Source organism: Petaurus breviceps, unplaced genomic scaffold, assembly GCF_028583685.1.
Source record: "Petaurus breviceps papuanus isolate PSGF00001 unplaced genomic scaffold, PetGlider_PUasm1.0 99, whole genome shotgun sequence".
NCBI lineage: Eukaryota > Metazoa > Chordata > Mammalia > Diprotodontia > Petauridae > Petaurus > Petaurus breviceps.
In genome coordinates this window covers 2,697,947-2,717,338 of record NW_027187465.1, presented here as the reverse complement: position 1 = coordinate 2,717,338, position 19,392 = coordinate 2,697,947, and the positions used below count along the sequence as shown (strand labels likewise).

At 52.6% G+C, this 19,392-nt stretch overlaps 1 protein-coding gene across 1 annotated transcript; it reads left to right on the top strand.

The window, feature by feature from the left end:
* The first annotated feature begins 1,077 nt into the window (after positions 1–1,077).
* Positions 1,078–9,699, top strand: CABP7 (calcium binding protein 7). The gene is made up of 5 exons (XM_069081387.1): positions 1,078–1,138; positions 2,200–2,343; positions 7,496–7,608; positions 8,213–8,366; positions 8,787–9,699. Exons 1-5 carry the CDS (start codon positions 1,078–1,080, stop codon positions 8,912–8,914), a joined length of 600 nt encoding a protein of 199 aa, XP_068937488.1. The 3' UTR covers positions 8,915–9,699.
* The last annotated feature ends 9,693 nt before the right edge of the window (positions 9,700–19,392 follow it).

Genomic DNA, 19,392 nt, shown 5'->3' with positions numbered 1-19,392 from the left:
GGGACACTGACGCAGTCAGCCTGGCTGGAGCAGAGGGCTTCTGGAGGAAGCAGCAGGAGGGGAGCATGGAAGCACACTGAGTCATTGCAATTGAACAGATTTTAAAATTCCTCTTGGAGCCTGCTCTTCCCAGTGTTTGAGGTTTCTGGTCAGTGTCTTCCTTCAATGCCTCATTGGAGTGTGGGAGGACCCTGGCTCCCCAAGCCATCCAAGCTCTCCAAGGATCCCGGGTTCTAACAGAGCCCATAAAGCTCTAGACACTCTGAGTGTGTCTGGTAACTTGCTGGGTGCCTCTTATTTCGTTCTTGTGGGGAGGGTAGAGAGATGTGGGTTAGACGCTGATATAATCATTAATAATAACAATAATGACTAGCATTTGTCACACGTTAAAGTTTGCAGATTACCTCCCAACAGCCCTGGAAGCCAGGTGCTGTTACCCCAATTTTACACTTGCAGAGACTGAGATGGACAGTGGCAAGAAGACTTGTCCAGAGTCACATAGCTACAGGTTAGATTTGAACTCGGGTCTTTCTGACTCCAGTCCCAGAACTCTTACCTGGCTGGCTGGCCAGTGCAGTTGTTAATGGGGCAGGGTCATTGTGACGGGAGATCTATGGTGGAGTACCCCAGGGATCTGTGCTTGGCTTCTTGACGTTCAGCAAATCTTAATCAATGATGTGGGTAAAGTCAGGGGTGGCAGGCTTATCAAATTTACAGGTGACGCTAAGTTAGGAGGGAATGCTAACACTCTGGGTGACAGTTGGGAGCCAAATGGACCTTGCCAGGTTGGGCTGAGTCTAGTAAGATGAAATTCAGTAGGAGTAAATAGAAAGTCTTGCACTTGATTTCAAAAAATCAATTCCACCATAGAAGGCGGAGCTGTTCTGAAAAGGGTCTGAGGGTCTTAGTGGATACCAAGCTCCCTCAGGTCAGCAGAATGATGTTGCTGGCATAAAATCTAACTTGATCTTGACTACATCAGAGGGGTAGAGCCTCCAGGGCTAGGGTGGTGATGGTCCCACAGGGTTCTGCTCTCCTATGCCCTTACCTGGAGTCCTGGGTTTGGTTCTGGGCACCATGGACATGGAGAGTGACCAAGATGGCAAAGAGCCAGAGGAGGATGGACTGAAGGAAGTGGGCATAGTTAATTGGCAGGACTTGAGATCTGTCTTCAAGGCTGCAAAGGGCTGCTCCAGGGAGGGGGTGATTAGCTTTATCCTGCCGGCCCCCCAGGGCAGAGCCAGGAACGAGGGATGGAAATGACTGCGGAAGCAAATGAAAGCTCAGGCTTCAGAAGAACACTTCCTACTCAGGAGAGATGCCCCAAAGCAGAGAGGTGGTGGGCTCCCCAGTAGAGGCTGGGTGACCCCTTGGGAGATGTGTCATAGGTGAAATTCCCTCATGTATAAGTTGGACTAGATGAGGCAGCTAGGTAGAAAGAGTGCTGGGCTTGGAGTCCGGAAGCCCTGAGTTCAAATCCAGCCTCAGATGCGTACTTATGTTTGACCTTGGGCATGTCACTTTCTCAGCCTGTTTTTCAGCTGTAAAATGGGAGTGAGCAACTCCACAGAGCTGTCATGTCACATATCACACATATGTGTGAAGGGCTTTCAAAGCCTTCAATTGCTCTCCAAATGCCCATTGTTATGGTTGTAGCCAGGAGAATCCCTCCCAGCTCTCAGATTCTCTGTGATTCCATTGCCTGAAGACCAGCCCAGCGGTGCACAGAGAGGCTTGTCATGAGGCTAGCTGCAGCTTAGCAGCAATCAGGCTAGAGGGGTTGGGGTGGAATTGTAGGCAAGAGTGCTGGAAGGGGAGCCACAGGATCTGAATTCAAATCCTGCCTCTGCTGCTTACCAGTCATGTGACCAAGTTGCTGCCTCCTCCAGAAAATGAGAGGGTTAGAATCAGTGACTTTCTGCTTTTAAATCTCTGATCTTCAATCTCCCAGGACTTCGGATATTGAGGAAGTTTGGGTTTGTCTGGTGTTGTTTTTTTTTTAATGCTTGGTTGGGTTTGTAATGAGGGAGGGTCAAGCGCTCCAGCAGGTGCAGCAGGTCAGTGCTCATCCCTCAGACACAGACCCCAATGTGGTGGGTGGGGGGCTGTGGGGAAGGGAGCTGAGAGCAGAGCCTAGGCCAAGAAGGGCTGAGGCAAGGGTCTCTGGGCCTCCGTGAGCCAGGCTCCTTCTCCCCACAGAAATCCGTGAGGCCTTCAAAGTGTTTGACAGAGACGGTAATGGGTTCATCTCCAAGCAGGAGCTGGGCACTGCCATGCGCTCCCTGGGTTACATGCCCAACGAGGTGGAATTGGAGGTTATCATTCAGCGGCTGGACATGGACGGTAACCCCCTCCCCCGCCCCCACGGCCCCCCAGGGAGTCATCTACTCCCACTTCCCAAGTTTCCTCTTCCTTGGTGGGGCCAGAAGACCCTGCGTCCCATCCTCCCTCTGAGCTTGCTGCCCGTAGGACCGTGGCCCAGTCACTTCCTGCTTTTCTCATTATTCTCCACTGAATTTCTCATGTTTCCTCTTCCTTTCCCTCTATCTCTTTGTGTTCATCCCCCTTAGGACCCCTCCCTCCAGCCAGGGCTGCACCCCCTTTGCCCTCGAGTGTCTCCCCTTCCATCCTCACCTTGTCATTGTCCTGGCCCCCTGCCCTGGACATCACTCCCCCATGCCATCCCTTCCAGGAAGACCTAGCTAAGGGGAGCTCCTGGCAGGGAATGTGCCCTGGCCGGTGCCAGGCTGGGCCTCCGAGGAGAAGGCTAGGCTGGGGAGGGGACTGCGGCCTCACTTATTTCTCTCCTCCTCCCCAGTTTCCCCTGCTCTGCCTCTCGTCTTCAGTGAACAAGGGCAGATCTTTGAGTTTCTCTCTGCCTCCGCCCCGTGCCCCTGACAATGCGTGACCTTGGGTGGGTCATTTCCCTCATAAAATGAAGCAGTTGCCACAGATGACCCCCAAGTCTCCTTCTCGTGCTCAGTCCTACAATCCTATGCTCCTAGAAGAGGCATCAGGGTGTGGCAGAGAGCCCTAGCTGTAGCATCAGGACACCTGGGGCTGAATCCTAGCTCAGACACTTTTCCATCCCTGGACCTAGGAAGGGTAAATCCCTTCTGCTTCCTGGGCCTGCATCTGCTCCTCTAATAAAACCTCACCCTCCCTACCTCAGTTGGACGTTCTGAGGGTCACCGAGTGCCAGAGCACCTGACTGTGTGACCTTGGGCAAGTCTCTGACCTTGGTTTACGTTATATGTGAACGGGGGTGGAAGAGCCAGCCAGTGAGGTTCACTTGTGCTGAGATGGTATAACCACAGGAATACCAAAGACCCCCATTTCTAGAGCCCTGCCCTCTGACCTGAGGAGTGTGTGTGTGTGTGTGTGTGTGTGTGTGTGTGTGTGTGACTATCCCCATTTTATGGATGAGAAAACTGAGGCCCTGGGAGGGGAAGTGGCAAGTAAGTCTCAGAGTAGGACGGGTCTCCCAGTAGGACAGGTCTCCCAGCTCCTGGGTCATCAACTCTTTCTGTTGCAATGAAAACTGATGTGAGGACACTGAGTCACACAGCGTTAAAGCATTCCAGCTGGCTCCTTTCACGTGGCCTTCTGAGGGAAGGGATGCCAGTGCAGTTATCCCCGTTCTGCAGGTGGGGAGACAGAGAGACAGGGAGTTAATGATAATAATGCATGTGTGTGTTTATTTGTGGCTCTCAAAGTGTTTGGTGGATTTTCTCCTATTTGATCCTCATGTGAGAATATTTTTGTCACCATTTTACTGACAAGGAAACTGAGGCTCAGTTACTCTCATACAGTTTCTCTCGCCAGCCTGGTGTCACATCTCAGGGGGCAGAGGGTGGCCAGGGGCTGGCCCTGACATGGCCCAGGACTCTGCTCAGACACAGAGTTCCTCTGTGGCCCGCCTGTCAGCTCTCCATGGCCCCCTCATCTTCCCCCTCCCCGTTTGCCTCTGTCTCATCTCCTCTTCCCCTTGGCCCCCTCTCTCTGCCCACAGCAGCTCCCACACACTGGACAGCTGTGCAAGGCAGCATATGTAATTAAGTGGCAGGACGTCTGGCCTGGCCCCGGCTCACCCACCAGGACTCTTTAATATGCCTCATCATTAACTCAGCCTCCTCCCCACTGTTTGCTGAGGAGCCCCCTGGCACAAGATGCCCCAGGCAGCCCTGGTGATGAGATGATCAGAGCTGCTCATCTCCGCAGTCCATCCTGGAGCCGGGCCTGGGGGTGGGGGGACAGATGTCAGGAGGGGGAGGATGAATTTGGGACACTAGAGGAATATGTGCCAGGCAGTGGGCAGGTGGATGGGCCCAGGAGAGCTGAATCTAGATAGGAGAGAAGGAAGGAAGGGAGGAATGGAGAAAGGGAAGAAAGGAAGAAGGGAAGGAGGGAAGGAAGGAAGGAAGAAGAAGAGGAGGAGGGAGGAAAGGAAGGAGGAAGAGAGGGAGGGAGGAAAGAGGGAAGGAAGGAAAGAAAGGAAGGAAGAAGAAGAGGAGGGAGGAAAGGAAGGAGGAAGAGAGGGAGGGAGGGAGGAAGGAAGGAAAGAAAGGAAGAAGGGAAGAGAGGGAGAAGGGAAGAAATGGAGGAAAAGAAGGAAGGGAGGGAAAGATAGAAGGAAGGAAGAAGAAGAGAAAGAGGGAGGAAGGAAGGAAGAGAGGGAGGAAGGAGGGAGGAAAGAAAAGAAGGTAGGAGGGAGGAAGGATGGAAGTGAGTGAGGAGGAAAGGGGGAGGTAGGAAGGAAGAAAGGAAGGAGAGAAGGCGGGAAGGGGAAAAGGGAGGGATGAAAAAGGAAGAAAGACTGCCAGCCTGGGCAGCTGAGGACCAGAACTATTAGGCCAGGAATGAAGCAGAAGGACCATGGGGCAGGAGGAGTCCCTGAGAGATCTGGCGTCTACTCACAGGCTTAGTTTCTCCTCTGAGCTGCCAAGGCGTATTCTGGGCAGAGTGCTGGATTGAGAGCCAGGGGCCCTGGGTTTGAATCCCCCTGGACTCTTGCTGACCATGTGATCACTGGTCAGTTCCTTCCTCTCCCTGGGCCTCAGTTTCCTCCTTTGTAAAATGAGAGTTGGGCTCAGTCTGCAGGGTCCCTCTGGCTCTAGATCTCTGACCCCTCATTTAGTCATTCCACAGGCATTCACTAGGTTCCTGATACTGAGTCCAAGGCCAGAAGAGGCAAAGACAAGGAAGGAGATGGCCCCTGCCCTCGGGGAGCTCCCTTTCCCCCAGCTCTCCCTTCCCTTCTCAGTTGTCTAAATCTTCCAGGCTCTTCTTGGCCTCCATCCAGGCTCCTCCTTCCTGGCCCATTTGGTCCCTAGAGCCCCGACTGTCCCCAAACTGTGCTCAGGGCTGACCACAAACAACCAAGAGGGTTGACTTTTGTCCAGTTCAGGCCCTATCTTCCCACCTCCCCCACAGTAGGACCTCCAAGGGCTCCCCAACACCCGCCCCCTCAGAAACCTTCTCGCCAACAGCGATGATACTGCCCTCCCGGGGAAGCCTGACCCCTTGCTTTCCCCTCTCTTCCCTCAGCCTCTTTGGCCCCACGATGCCGGGCCTCGTGATGGCTCTCGGGAAGTGCTTCTGATGTTTAACTAACGCCCCGCCACGCTGCAGCTGAGGCCACTTCTGACTATCTCTTCTCCCTCTCCCTTGGTGGTCAGAGCGGTCATCAGTCAGCTTTGTCAGCAGCAGGAGAGGATCATGGCCCTTAAAGCTGGCCTTCGAGATGACCTGAGAGGTGATCTGATCCCACACCTTTGGGAACCGAGGCCCAAGGTCTCACAATAACTGGGAGAGTCAGAGCAAGTGCTGGTTTTGCTCTTTAAGATGGTGAATGGCAACCAACTAATCAATAAGCAAGCATTTATTAAGACCCTACTATGTGCAAGTAGGTGGAGGGAGCGCCTAGAGTCAGGAAGACCTGAGTTCAAATCCAGCCTCAGACATTTCCAACTGTGTGACCCTGGGAAAGTCACTTCACCCTGTTGGCCTCAGTTTCCTCATCTGTAAAAAATGAGCTGGAGAAGGAAATGGTGAACCATTCCAGTGTCTTTGCCAAGAAAACCCCCAATGGGGTCAGAAAGAGTCAGGATGACTGGAACAACTCAACCACAACATGTGCTAATCACTATACTGAGTGATTGGGATACAACAGTAAGGCAAGGAGGGATCCCTGCCCTCAGGGAGTTTACATTCTATTTTCCCAGAATGATTCATACACACAAATAATTATTAAAAGTAAGCAAAGGAAGGGGCACCTAGGTGGCACAGTGAATAGAGCGCCGGCCCTGGAGTCAGGAGGACCTGAGTTCAAATCCGGCCTCAGACTCTTAGCACAAAAACTAGATGTGTTTCCTTGGGCAAGTCACTTAATCCCGATTGCCCTCCAAAAAGCAAAAAAAAAAAGTAATCAAAGAAAATCTTCAATACATACACAAACAATAAATATTGAAAGCAGATATACTTGGTAGAACAGCAGCCTTGGGGGGGAGGTGCAAATCAGGGAAGACATCCAGGAGGAAGCAGCTTGAGCTGAGCTTTGAAGGGAGCCAGGGAACCCTAAGAGGTTGGGCTGAAGAGGGAGAGCGTCCCAGGCCCAGGAAGCACAGGGCCCAGTGCTTGACCACGACAGCAGTCACATGCCTTTCTGTGACTTCGGGTGCATCCCCCATCGGTGAGTTCTTCCCAGGGCCCCCCGGAAGGAAGCTTCCTCCTCTGGTTCTGCTTCTGATCCCCCTGTTTCCCTTTTGGTCCTCGTCTTCCCCCATTAGAATGTAAACTCTCTGAGGGAAGGGACCATCTTTCTTTTTGCTTGCATTTGTAGCCCTAGAGCTTAGCACAGTGTCTGACATACAGTAAGCACTTAATAAATGCTTGTTGACTGACTTATACAACACTTGAAAATGTGCAAAGTAGATAAACTATAGTGGCCTTGGGAGGAAAATAGACAACTCCTGAATAGAGCTTCGTTTGGTGGACAAGCTGAAGTCTCTGGTATGTTAACATCGGTAAATCTGACTCCTGACCTCCCTCTATCCCTCTCTTCCTCCCTTCATCAATCTATCTATTCATCCATCCATCCATCCATCCATCCATCCATCCATCCATCCATCCATCCGTCCATCTGTCCATCCATCCATCTCCATCCCTCCATCTATCCATCCATCTGTCCATCTGTCCATCCGTCCATCCATCCATCCATATAACCATTGGGCCCCTACAGTGTCCAAGGCCACACATTCGAATCTCTGACTTTTCCAAAGTTTTTAATCCCATCTATTATCTCATTTAGTGCTAGAAGAGATCTGGTGGTATTCTGTGTGCCCATTTTATAGATGACAGACACTGGGGTCTAGAGAAGGGAAGCCACTTGTCCAAGGCTGACAGGCAAGAAGAGAACCCAGATCTGCTGGCACCTTCACGACTTCCCCCCAGGGCCCAGCTGGAGCTGGTGCTCACTCCCTCTCTGTGTGGTTAGGTGATGGCCAAGTGGACTTTGAAGAATTTGTGACATTACTGGGGCCCAAGCTGTCCACCTCGGGGATTCCTGAAAAGTTCCATGGGACTGACTTCGACACCGTGTTCTGGAAGGTAGGAACTCTCCACCCTCCCCTGCGCCTTGGGCCTGTGGGGAGGAGACACCTCCCTGAGGGGTCAGGTGCCCTGGAGGTCAGGGATGTCAGGATCAGGCTCCAATCTGGACTTAAGAAGGTAACTGAGAGGCCCATTGAGTGGCCTTGTGAAGGGCCATAGGGAAGCATCAGTGGTCAGATAAGGCTGTTCCCACGGTAATTCCCAGAGCTCAGCTCTTTTATCTGGAATGTTGAGCCTAGTACAGCCAGACCTTATGGTCCAGAGCAAGGGGATGGAGGAGGCTAAGGACCGTCTTCCTCATCCCCTCCCCATACTGACTTTGTGGCTGGGGACGAGCAGATACAGGACCTAAGGCCTTGAATGCTGTGTTTACCCAGCCCAGGGAAGCGGGCCTGGCTTGTACCGAGCCTCACAGGTGCACGAGATGCCCATAAGAGTCCTGCACATGACCAGTGTCCTTGGGGAACCTTGGCTGGTGTGATGGACCGCTCCCTCTGGGGAAATCCACAAGGCCCACGCAGGCCTTGGCCTCTGGGGAGGCCAGGACTTTGGCCTCCCAGCAGGAGGCCCTGCTGGGCTGACCCTTGACCTGGCCCCACAGTGTGATATGCAGAAGCTGACGGTGGATGAGCTGAAACGACTGCTGTACGACACCTTCTGTGAGCATCTTTCCATGAAGGACATAGAGAACATCATCATGACAGAGGAGGAGAGTCACCTGGGCACTCCCGAGGAGTGTCCCGTTGATGTGGAGAGTGAGTGTCCCCCACGCCCACAGGCAGGGCCGCCAGGGGCAGGGCACCGGTGGCCTGCCCAGAGAGAGCCTGGAGCCCCAGGGGCCAGGCCTGGGGCTGGCATGGGCACCAGTGGCCTGCCCAAAGAGCGCCTGGAGCCCCAGGGGCAGCATAGAAAGCCCCTGGAGCCCCCTGCACAACAGGCCTCCCTCGAGGATGTCCAAAGGAGAGGGAGGCGGGCCAGGAACATGGCCACCAGGGCACCCCGAGACAGAAAGTAGCCTCTAAAAGGTCTTGCAGTGACCCCCACTCAGACACCAAGGTCCTGTTAGGGGGTGGGGAGAAGGCTGCTGTCCCCGGCTGATAGGCCAGGGGACCGCCTGTGTCCGATTGTCCCCCTGATGCTTCGTTCTTCTCTCCTCCCTGTCTCCTGGCCCCCAGCCTGCTCCAACCAGCAGATCCGCCAGACGTGTGTCCGCAAGAGTCTCATCTGCGCCTTCGCCATCGCCTTCATCATTAGCGTCATGTTGATCGCAGCCAACCAGGTCCTGCGGAGTGGCATGAAGTAGCTGATGGGTGGGGGCTGGGGATGGTGTGGCTGCTGTGGCCATGCCCCCACCCCCCACCGAGCCAGCTTCACAGTGGCTGGGGCCTCCTTCCAAGCCCCGGGAACAGGACAGTGCTGGGGGCTGTCTGGGGTCACGGCTGGCCAGAGCATGTGGCCCTGGCCCTGGGGGCCACGCATGGCTGTGGTGCCCAGCGCATGTCAATGCATGGGGGGGCCCCTCCCCGGTGTAACTCTGAGTGATGCAATCCTGTGTGCCAATAGGGTATATCCTACCATAAAATATAATCTCTCTCTATATATCTATTTATGATAAAAAGAAAACACCAAAACCATCTGTGAAGCAATACAAGCCCCCTTCCCTCCCCTTCTTTAACCCGTGGGCCTTGCATGGACCAAGGGTGAGGGCTACAGGCAGATCCTCACCCTGGCCTGTGGAACAGACCCCCTGGCCCTCCTCCAAAGCCCTGCTAAGGGGCCTAGGAGAGGGCTCAGAGAAGGCACGTGGGCAGGGAATGGCTGTGGTAAGGGGGGGCACTGGGCCCTGTACTGGAGGGGCTGAGCAGGGTCAGACCGCCCTGAAGTCCTCCTCCGTCGCACCTCCAGGGATGGCGCCCTTGAGGCTGGGGGGGATTCCGGGAGAGGAACCATGCCTGCACCCACCCCCTCCCCTGTCTTGTACCTGCCCCCTTCTTCCTGTATGTCTGTCTCCTGATGTGATTGCCAGGTCTCTAGCCTGTATGTAGCATCACCTTGTTCCTGTCCGTTTGGGGGTGTTCAATCTCAATAAAGATGGAATTTCTATATGGCTTCAGTAGCCCCAGAGATAGGAGATGGCTGTCCTTTCTGCCTTCCTGAGCTATTAGCCAAGCAGCCCTTCTGGAACATCAGGGATGTCCAGTGTGATCTCCATCGGGCCTAGGGGCCTGAGACTTGGGTCTGTTAGCTCCAGAACGGCCCCAGCAGGCTTAACCTCACTCCTTGCTAGTGGCATAGACACATTGACCAACCCTGGGCTCGACTACGGGTGATACTAGGATTTATTTGCTCCGGGGCAAATATTGGTCTTCATTTCACTTCAACTCACAGGGGGTCAATTGATCCCCTGGTCATGAAACAGTCCCCTCCTCCCAGGCAGCTTGCATCACACTCACCAGGCTGTACCAGGTGCCCAGAGACTGCCCAGGAGGATGCCAGTCAGAAGGAGGAGGCAGGGGACAGACAGGTGGTACAATGGGGATGAGGGGACTGCTGAGCCAAAGCCTTGGGGGAAGAAGGATTTCTGCTGTCCCCTTCCTTTCTCCATGACAGTCACAGCATTTTTGTGGCTGTCAGGATGGGCCCCCCAATCCTGCCCTGTGATTAGGAAACCATCCAGCACTTTCAGCTGGGCCAGGGCTGGGCCAAGGAACCCCGGGGCTTCAGAGTTCATCTCCTCTGTTAGAGACAGTCCAAAGTCATGTCACAGGAGGTATGAAGTCACACATCTCTAGAAGGGGTTCTCTCTGAAGAGGAAGAATGATAAGATGAGAGGTCTAGACTAGGAAGGGACCTCAGAGGCTGTCAGTTCCAAGCCCCTCATTTTACAGGAGAGGAAACTGAGTCCCAGAGACAGGAAGTGACTTGACCAGGGTCATACAGTTAGGAAGTGACTGAGGGCAGGTTAGAACCTGCCTTCCTGACTCCCATTCAAGGGCTCTATCTCAATGCTAGGACAGAGCCTTTGAGGTGGGGAGGGGGACAGGACAGCCATTTGTTCTCCAAGGAGGGAAGATTTGCCTGGATGGCCTGCTCATTGGGAGAGATCAGAGGACAGAGAAACAGCACAGTCCCACTTTAGTTAAGGCTTGCTACCTGATTGGTGAGTTGGTTGATGACTCCCTGTTGAGGTGTCCTCTTTCCCTGGCATTCTCAAGAAAGGTCCCCTGGTTTGTGGGGTTACCACTCAAAACTGCTGTCCGCCACCCACACTGCCAGAAGGAACCTAGAAAGCTTTGCCGAGGATTACAGACTCCAGCAATTGGGTCCTGGGTGGTGTATTCATCACTGCTACTGGGGGAAGGCAGGGTCTTTGGACAAGAAAGGCAGATCAGGCAAATGAAAGGCCAGTTAGGACACTAGGGTCTGAGCACAAGTCTTGGGTTTCTGGGCCCTCAGTCAGGATGGAGTGCACCCAACAAGGGCTAGATACAATATGTTTGCTGACGTCTTGCAATCAGAATGGTTTCATGTGATCAGTTCTTAACCTGGGGCCCATGAACTTGCTTTGTTTTTTTCTATTTTGATAATTCTGTTTTAAGATAATTAACTCCCTTTGTAATCCTATGTATTTATTATTATTATTATTATTATTATTTTGCTAATCCTATGTATTTAGAAATGTTATTCTAAGAGAAGAGGCCAGGAACTTTTCTAAATCACCAAAGTTTGTTTTTTACAGTCTCTGGTGGAGTGCCCCGGGGATCTGCCCTTGACCACTTACTGTTAAACACTTTTTTTTTTGGAGGGCAATTGGGGTTAAGTGACTTGCCCAACATTACACGGCTAGTTTTTTTGTGTTAAGTGTCTGAGGTCGGATTTGAACTCAGGTCCTCCTGACTTCAGGACCATTGCTCTATTCACTGCACCACCTAGCCACCCCTGTTAAACACTTTTTTAGTCAGTATCTCAGATAAAGCTTTTGATGGCCTACATATCATATTTACAGATGGCATAAGACTTGAAGTGATTAAGGATGCATTGGACAGCCGAGTCCAGATCCAAGAAGATTCTGATAGGGTAAAACACTGGGTCAGACCTAATTAGATTAAATTTAAAAGGGACAAAGGTAAAGAGTCTCATACTTGAAAATTTTTACAGCTTCCCAGTTACAAGATGGCAGAGGTGTGGGTGGACAGAATTTGGAGATTTGGGGGTTTAGTTGACTACAAGCTCAATGGGTCAATAGTATGATAAAAATGGTGCCAAGAAACCTGGTCCAAGCATTGGCTACATCAAGAGAGGCCTCTGCCTCTAGTCCATACCCAGGGAGGTGAAAGACCTTTTGCTTTCTGGTCAGTCCATAATCTAGGGTATGCTATTTATTTCTGTGGGCAGCTAGGGGGTACAGTGGTTAGAGCACTGAGCCTGGAGTCAGGAAGACCTGCACTCAAATCCAGCCTCAGATACTCACTAGCTGTGGGACTCTAGGCAGGTCATTTAACTGTTTGCCTCAGTTTCCTCATCTATAAAATGGGTCAAAGTGGGCAAACCACTTCAGTATCTTTGCCAAGAAAGTCCCAGATGAGGTCACAGAGTCAGACATGACTGAACAACAGCCACCATTTAGTTCTGGGTGCCGTATTTTTAGGAAGGACACTGGTAAATTGAAGAGAATTCAAAGAATGACAACCAGGGTGGTAAGGAGGCTTGAGATCATACCCCATGGAGACCAGTTAGGCTGCTCAATGGACAGAGGGTGAGTCTTGGAGTCAGAATGGCCTGAGTTTGAATCCTGACTCAGACACTTACTAGTTGTGTTGTGTAACTCTGGACAAGTTCAACATGTTATCGTGGGGCACTCTGAGGTCTCACCTTAAGATACTGTGATTTGGTGCAATAGCTGCATTTTATAAAAGAGTAAACAAGGTCCACAGAGGGGGAGTGATTTTACCCAAGGTCTCGCAGCCAGTCAGCAAGCATTCATTAGACACCTGCTGTGTACCGGGCACTGAGCTAAGCACCAGTGATACAAAGAAAGATAAAAGACAGCCCCTGACCTCAAGGAGCTCCCAGTCACGGGGGAGACAATAGGCAAATGACCATGTACAGACGAGCCAGAGACAGGATGGTGGGCCTGAAGGGAGGCTGGGAAGTTCTTCCTGTAGAAGGTGAGATTTTAGCTAAGACTTGAAGGAAGCCAGAAAGGACAGGAGATGGAGAACAGGAGGGAGAGCACTTCAGACACGGGGCGGCCCAGAGCTGAGAGATGCAGGGTCTTGCTTGTGGAACAGCCAGGAGGCTGGTGCCACTGGATCCAAGGGTGGATGAGGGGGGAGTGAGGGACAAGGCGAGGCTATGAAGGGCTCTGAATGTCAAACAGAGCATTTTGTGTTTGCTCCTGGAGGGGACAGGGAACCACAGGAGTTTACTGAGTGGGAGGTGACCTGATTAGATCTTCAGCTTAGGAAAATCGTGTTGATGTCTGCCTGGAGGGTGGATTGGAGTGGGGAGAGACCTGAGACAGCAGACCCCCCAGCAGCCACCGCAGGTGTCCAGGTGTGAAGGGAGGAGGCCTGTACCAGGGTGGGCTTGACGTCAGGGGAGGGAAGGGAGTGTATTTGAGAGATGCTGCAGAGGGGAAATCGACAGGCCTTGGCGCCATATTGGATTTGGGGGCTAAGAGATAGCAAGAAGTCCAGAATGACCCCTAGGTTGGGAGCCTGAGGGACTGGGGGATTGGTGGTACCCTTGACATCAATAGGAAAACGGGGGAGGGTTTAGGGAGAAAGATAATGAGCTCTGTTTTGGATATGTTGAGTTTAAGATGTGTATTGGACATACAGGTCTGTGAGTGACTGAGGTGGCCCTAAAACCCAAATGGTCAGACTCCTGCCACTCTACACAAAGCCCCTCAGCGCACCCCCGGCCTCTGTTCTGGCCTCCCCTGGGTGGCCCTGCCCAGTGCCAGCTGCTTGTGAGACCCAGGCCAAATGGTCCCAATGGGCGTCCTCCCAGCTAACTCCCACCTGTGCATTGTCAGGGCCCGCCGTGGGCATTTACTGAGGTTTCCTATGGGAGAGAAAGCCGGCTCCATGCTCTCAGGACGCTCACAGCCAAGTAAAGGGCCAAGGATCAGTTATGGAAAGGTGACATAGCCCTGCCAAGTGAGAGGTGTAGACAGACAGGGGCCTGGTATAAAGGGAGGCGTCCTAAATGGAGGGCCAAGAAACCTGCCTCCTCACCACTTCCATGCGCCCCCTGGGTCTTTCCGAGATTCAGTTTTCTTCTTTGTAAAATGAAAGTATTTGAGTGAAAGGGTCTCAAAGGCCCCTCCTAAGGTCTCTTCACAGCAGCACAGCAAATATCTTCAGGAAGCCCAGGGGTGGCTCCTCCTAAAGCCTGGGGGAAGGTGGGGAAGGTAGGGAAGCCCCAGGAGGGAAGAAGGTGTCATGGTCGCCAAAGGCCCTCTGAGGCCAGCCTCCCCATGGAATCAGGTCTGCTGGGCATTGAATGCCAACACCACCTCTCCCTAGAGTCTGGAAGTCAGAGAGGAGGGCTTTGGGGGCTTCCTGAGGCAAGAGGAAGAGATAAGGCTGGGTCCTCAGGGAGCTGACACTCTGGCTTGGGTCCAGGGCATATACATGAATGAAGTAGGAGAGGCCAGTGAGGCTGAGGGAGTTGGGGGCACACAGAAGTCAGAGCAGGAATCCTCAGGTGAGCCAAAAGGGAGGAGGGGCACCCATGCTGAGCTGTGCCCAGGTGAAGGAAAGAAGAGAGGCAGCTAATTGTGTTAGCTGGTACCCTCTGGGGATGGAGAAGGAAAAGAGGTCTGGGGCCTCTGAACCCCACTTCAGGCTGGAGTGGGAGCTGGGCCCCTGTGCCCACCTACCACCCCCCCACACACACACACTTGCTTCCATCAAAGACCTGTGACTAGGATTCCCCCAGCCTGTGGGGCCAGTGGGAGCCCAGACACCAGGAGAGCAGAGATGGAAACCCTTGGCACCCGGCCCATTCTCTCACTGCCAGGAAAGACCAAGAATGGAGTAAATCAAACCCCATCACTGGAGACAGAAGGATGAGAGTTGGAGAGCAGAGGGGAAAGAGGAGGAGAGAGAAAGAGAAGGAAACCCTGCAAAGGCAGGGAAGAAAAGAAAGGAAGAGAAGGAAAAGGGAGAGAGGGCAGAGAGGAGAAGAAAGCAGGAGGGAGAGAGAGGGAAGGAGAATGGGAGGGAAAGGGAGAAAGGGAAGGGAGAGACAGAGACAGAGAGAGAGACAGAGAGCAGGAGAGGGAGAGAGAAGAATGAGGGAAGGGGGATAGGAAAAGAGGGCAGGAGGGAGAGAGAGGGAAGGAGGGTGGTGGGGAAAGAGACAGAGAAAGATGAATGGGGAAGAAGAGGAAAAGTGGGCAGGAGTGAGAGAGAAGGGCTAAGAATGAGGGGAAGGAAAGGAAAGGAGGAAGAGGAAAGAAGACCTAAAAAAGAAGGCTGGGGGACAGGAAGAGGGGAAGCCAGGAAGGGGCCTGACCCAGAGGGTCCTGCCCTCACTTCTGGAGCTGCCCCCAGGCTCAGCTCTCCTTGAAAAGCAGGGCAGGAGCCAACGCAGCCAGCTCAGGATGTCTGCAGTGACAAACAAGCTCACTCAGCTGCTGCATCAAGCTGGCACCGCCGGGCAGGAACTGAGGCTTCCTCCCTGCCTCAGCCCTCCCCACCTGCCACACCACCCAGGCTTTCCTGAGGACTGAGGAAGGCAATGCTGATCTCAGCCCTCAAACTGAACGAGGCCCAGAAAGACTCCTCATCCAGCAAACCAGGGGTAAAATGGGCCCTGAAGCCAGGCTGTCTCCCAGTCCCGGCAGAGCTTTAGGGCTGGGCAAAGTGTGTCCTGGCTTTCAAAAAAGGGAATAAAGTAGAATCTGGCGGTGACATAGTCCAGCCAACTTGACTTCAATTCCGACAAAACTTTGGACCACAGTAGTAAAGGGATGGTTAGTGGAGATTTAGGAAAGAGGCAGCACTTAGCACAAAGAAACAGCAGGGCTTCACCCAGCCGACCTCATCGCCTTCTCTGACTAGAACAGATCAGGAGAACCCTGAAGACCGGGTGCCTTGATCTGACCAGGGAATTCGACACCGTTTTTCTAATATTCTTGCAGACAAAATGGAGGGATGTGGGCCAGTAGAGGGAGGTAGATTTGGGATTTCCTGAGTGGCTGAGCCCAAGCATTTATGAAGCATCCACTGTGTCAGGCACTGTGCTAGGCACTGGGGGCAGCATGAATCATAGTGTGAAGGTCTCTAGGTCTCATCTGTCCTTGGCCATGTGCTGTTTAATCAGTGACCTGCACTAAACGGCAGGCTGAACAAATTTGCGGGGGGGGAGCTAGGACAGATCACCAACACACTGAAGAAAAGCTTGACAGAACATTGGGTCAAATCTAATATGATGAAATCCAATAGACATAAATGTTTTCTCACACTTGGCTTATTTTTTAAATCAATAATCACTTAGAAAGGGCAGCCAGAATAGTGCTCTGGGCCTGGAGTAAGGAAGACCCTTTTCATGATTCAAATTCAATCCCAGACACTAGCTGTGTGACCCTGGGCAAGTCATTTCACTTTGCCTGCTTCAGTGTCCTTATCTGTAAAATGAGCTGAAGAAGGAAATGGCAAAGCACTCCTATATCTCTGCCAAGAAAACCCCAAATGGGATCGTGGAGGGTTGTGATAACAACAAAAAATCACTTGGAACATGGTAGAGGGAGTTTGTCTGAGAAGGATCTGGGGTTTTCCATGCCTTCGATGTGGACTCGCCTCCAGTGGAGTCACCCCGAGCTGCCACCCAAGCTAACGTGATCTCAGGTAGTATTAAGCGAAGAGCCAGCATTTCTGCAGCCTTTCAAGCACTTTACAAATATTACTCATTTGGTGATCACAGCAACCCTGGGAGGTAGAAGCTGTTATAATCTCCATTTTACAGATGAGGAAACTGAGCCAGAAAGGTGAAGTGACTTGGGCAGGGTCACACAGTTAGTAAGTATGGGGGGGGGGCTAGATTTGAACTCAAGTCTTCCTGACTCCAAGCCCAGTGATCCATTCACTCCTAGCTGCCTATAAGAGCTCCCATTAAGAGAAAGAGTGTCCGTCCTAGGGAGGTGAAGAAACGGGCCCAGTGGGGCAGGAAATTGGCCAGGACAATAGAATTCAAGAGTATGACTCAAGTCCCTTAAGATAGAAACTCTTGAAGGAAATCCTGCTGCGGCTCCCTCCTTCTGAGGAACAAAGCCTCCTTTGGCCCAATGAATAATGGATGCAGCTTCAGCCTCCCCTTTCAGGCCCTCTCCCCACCAGCTGAGGCCGGAGAGGGCTGGGGATGTGGCTGGGCTTTTCCCTTTGAGGCCCCCTTCTCCTCCAGGTTGCCTGCTTTCCTCCCCCCATTAATGTACCTGGGCTCTGGACTGCCCCTCCTTCTCTTGTGTCCCTCTCCATTTCCAAGAAAACATAGGCTCTTCTGGGCCCCGATAGGTTAATCAGATCCCTGATGGTCGCAGGTACTAGGAGTGAAGAGTCTTTGGACACCATCTCCCCTCATTTTAAAGAGAAGCAATAACAGGCCTAAGATCACGGAGGGAGGAAAGAGCAGGACTGGGATTTGAACCCAGAGCCTCCGATTCCTCCAGCTCACTTAATGGAGTCCAAAGACTGATGTCATCAAACAGACTTTAAGGAAGGGGACACATGGTAGACATCTGAAGTAGGATGGCAGTCCAGGATGGGAGGAATTTAGGGCACCCTCCCATTCCATTCCACTGAACAATTATTCATGTAGCTCCTATGAATGTGCAGACATCTCAGTAGGCCAGTGACCGGTCAGAGGCTCTGGGATTGTGGACAAGCCACGCCATTTCTCTGGGCCTCAGTTTCCTTATCTGAAGACCTCAGATCTCTTCCAGTCCTGGGTCTAAGTTCCCATGAACCCACCTGGGCCAACTCTTGGTCACCAAGGAATGCATAGAAACATACAAAATGTCAACAGGACCTTGGATATAGGCCCTTCTCTCAAGGCACTGCCATTCTGCTGGGTGGATCTCACAGGCCTGGGGAGTTGGGGAGAGGGGTCCAGCTCCCCCACACCCAGGCCCTCCCAAGGAGATGTGTCCTGGAGCTGGCCAGTGGATCAGCAGCCCAAAGCTCCCTGGTGGGGAAGCCTGCGGCCCACCCTCCTGAGGAGGGAGCAGAGGGAGACATTGTTCAAACCCTAATCACTCAGCAGACGTGTGGCTGGTCCTCTGGGCAGCTCAGGAGGCAGGGAGTCAGGGGCCTGCTGCTCAGCTACCCCCTGTACTGAGGGCCGCATCTGGTGCTCTGCTCTATTCAGAATGGTGTGATGGATGGAAGGCTTAATTTGGATGAAGTGTGGGAGATGGGTTCAGATTCTACCTTGGATGGTAAGCCCATCAGCTTCCTCATTCATTAAACAGGGAGGAGGATCCTAAGGGCTCCCCCCTCCTCACTGGGCTGTTACAAGGCCTGGCTGAGATCCCAGATGCAAAGTTATAGAAATCCCAGGATCTTCCCACTTGGGGCTGGAGAGAAAGGGCTAGCAAGCCCCCCAAGCACCATCCACAACAATCACTGAAATTCTGACCCTTGGGCTAAGTCTTGTCCTCTCTTGGAGCTCCCCTTGGGGGAAGGGACTCCTGCAGTTGCTTCTGCAAGGCCCAGTTTAAAGCTTTAAGGGGTCACAAACCTGTTTTAGAGCTTCAAGTCATTGAGTCATTTTACAGTCCTGAGGTGAAGAAGTAACATCCCCAGTCACAAGGACTCGAACCCAGGAAGGGTCTGTCCACTGTACCACACTACCTCTGAGAGAGGTCTGAGCACCTAAGGAGGGCTGAAAGAGGCCCAAACTGCACGGAGATATGAATGGAGCAGTACTTAGGGTGGGGCCATGAGGGCTTTGTCCCAGGGCAGAAAGTTTTAGAGGGCTGCCCCCTCCTCAGTTCTTTGGATCATGGGAGATCGATGCATTTGGGATGAGCTTTCTCTCCTGCCCTACACGGCCAGTAAGGAGAGGTGCTTAGTCAAGGGTGCAGCTCCAGGTGAGCCCCACCCCAGTACAGGTACAAAAATTGCTAGTTACCTTTTTTGATAGAAAGACAAAAACAAACCCTAAAACCTTCATAATCTGACTGAGAGCCAGCTCTTCCTATCCTAACCTGTGTGGAGCTATGTGATTCAGGATTGGTTTTGTTTTTTGGGGTTTTTTTTGGTGTTTTTTTTTTTCCGTTTCCAATTGCCCACCAGCAGGGAAGCCAGGGAGATGAAGGACTTGTGCACTGAAGCAGAGGAGAGAGGGTTTTGGAGGCCATCCCATCCTTTGCCTTCCCTCTCTTCCTTCCCAGAGCCCCAGTATCCACCATCCCCCTCTCCTAGCCCCTCTGCTGGTCCTTGCTAGTGAGAGCTGGGGACAGCAGAAGTGGAACGTGAATGGATTTCATTTCTTTTCTCTGAAACCAGGAATGAGGAGAACTTTGATTAAGGTTGTTCCAGCTGATGGTTCTGGGGAGAAAAGCGGAGAAAGGGGAGATGAGGACCTGGCCTAGTTGTGAGCATGTGTGCGCGTGTGTCCTTGGTTTCAGAATCACAGAGGTAGAGTCCCTGCTGTGTATGAGCCCTCAGCCCCAGTCCTGCAGGTGTGGGGGCCCCTGCTGTGTACGAGTAAGAGCACTCTGCCCAGTCCTGCAGGTGTGGGGGCCCCTGCTGTGTATGAGTGAGAGCC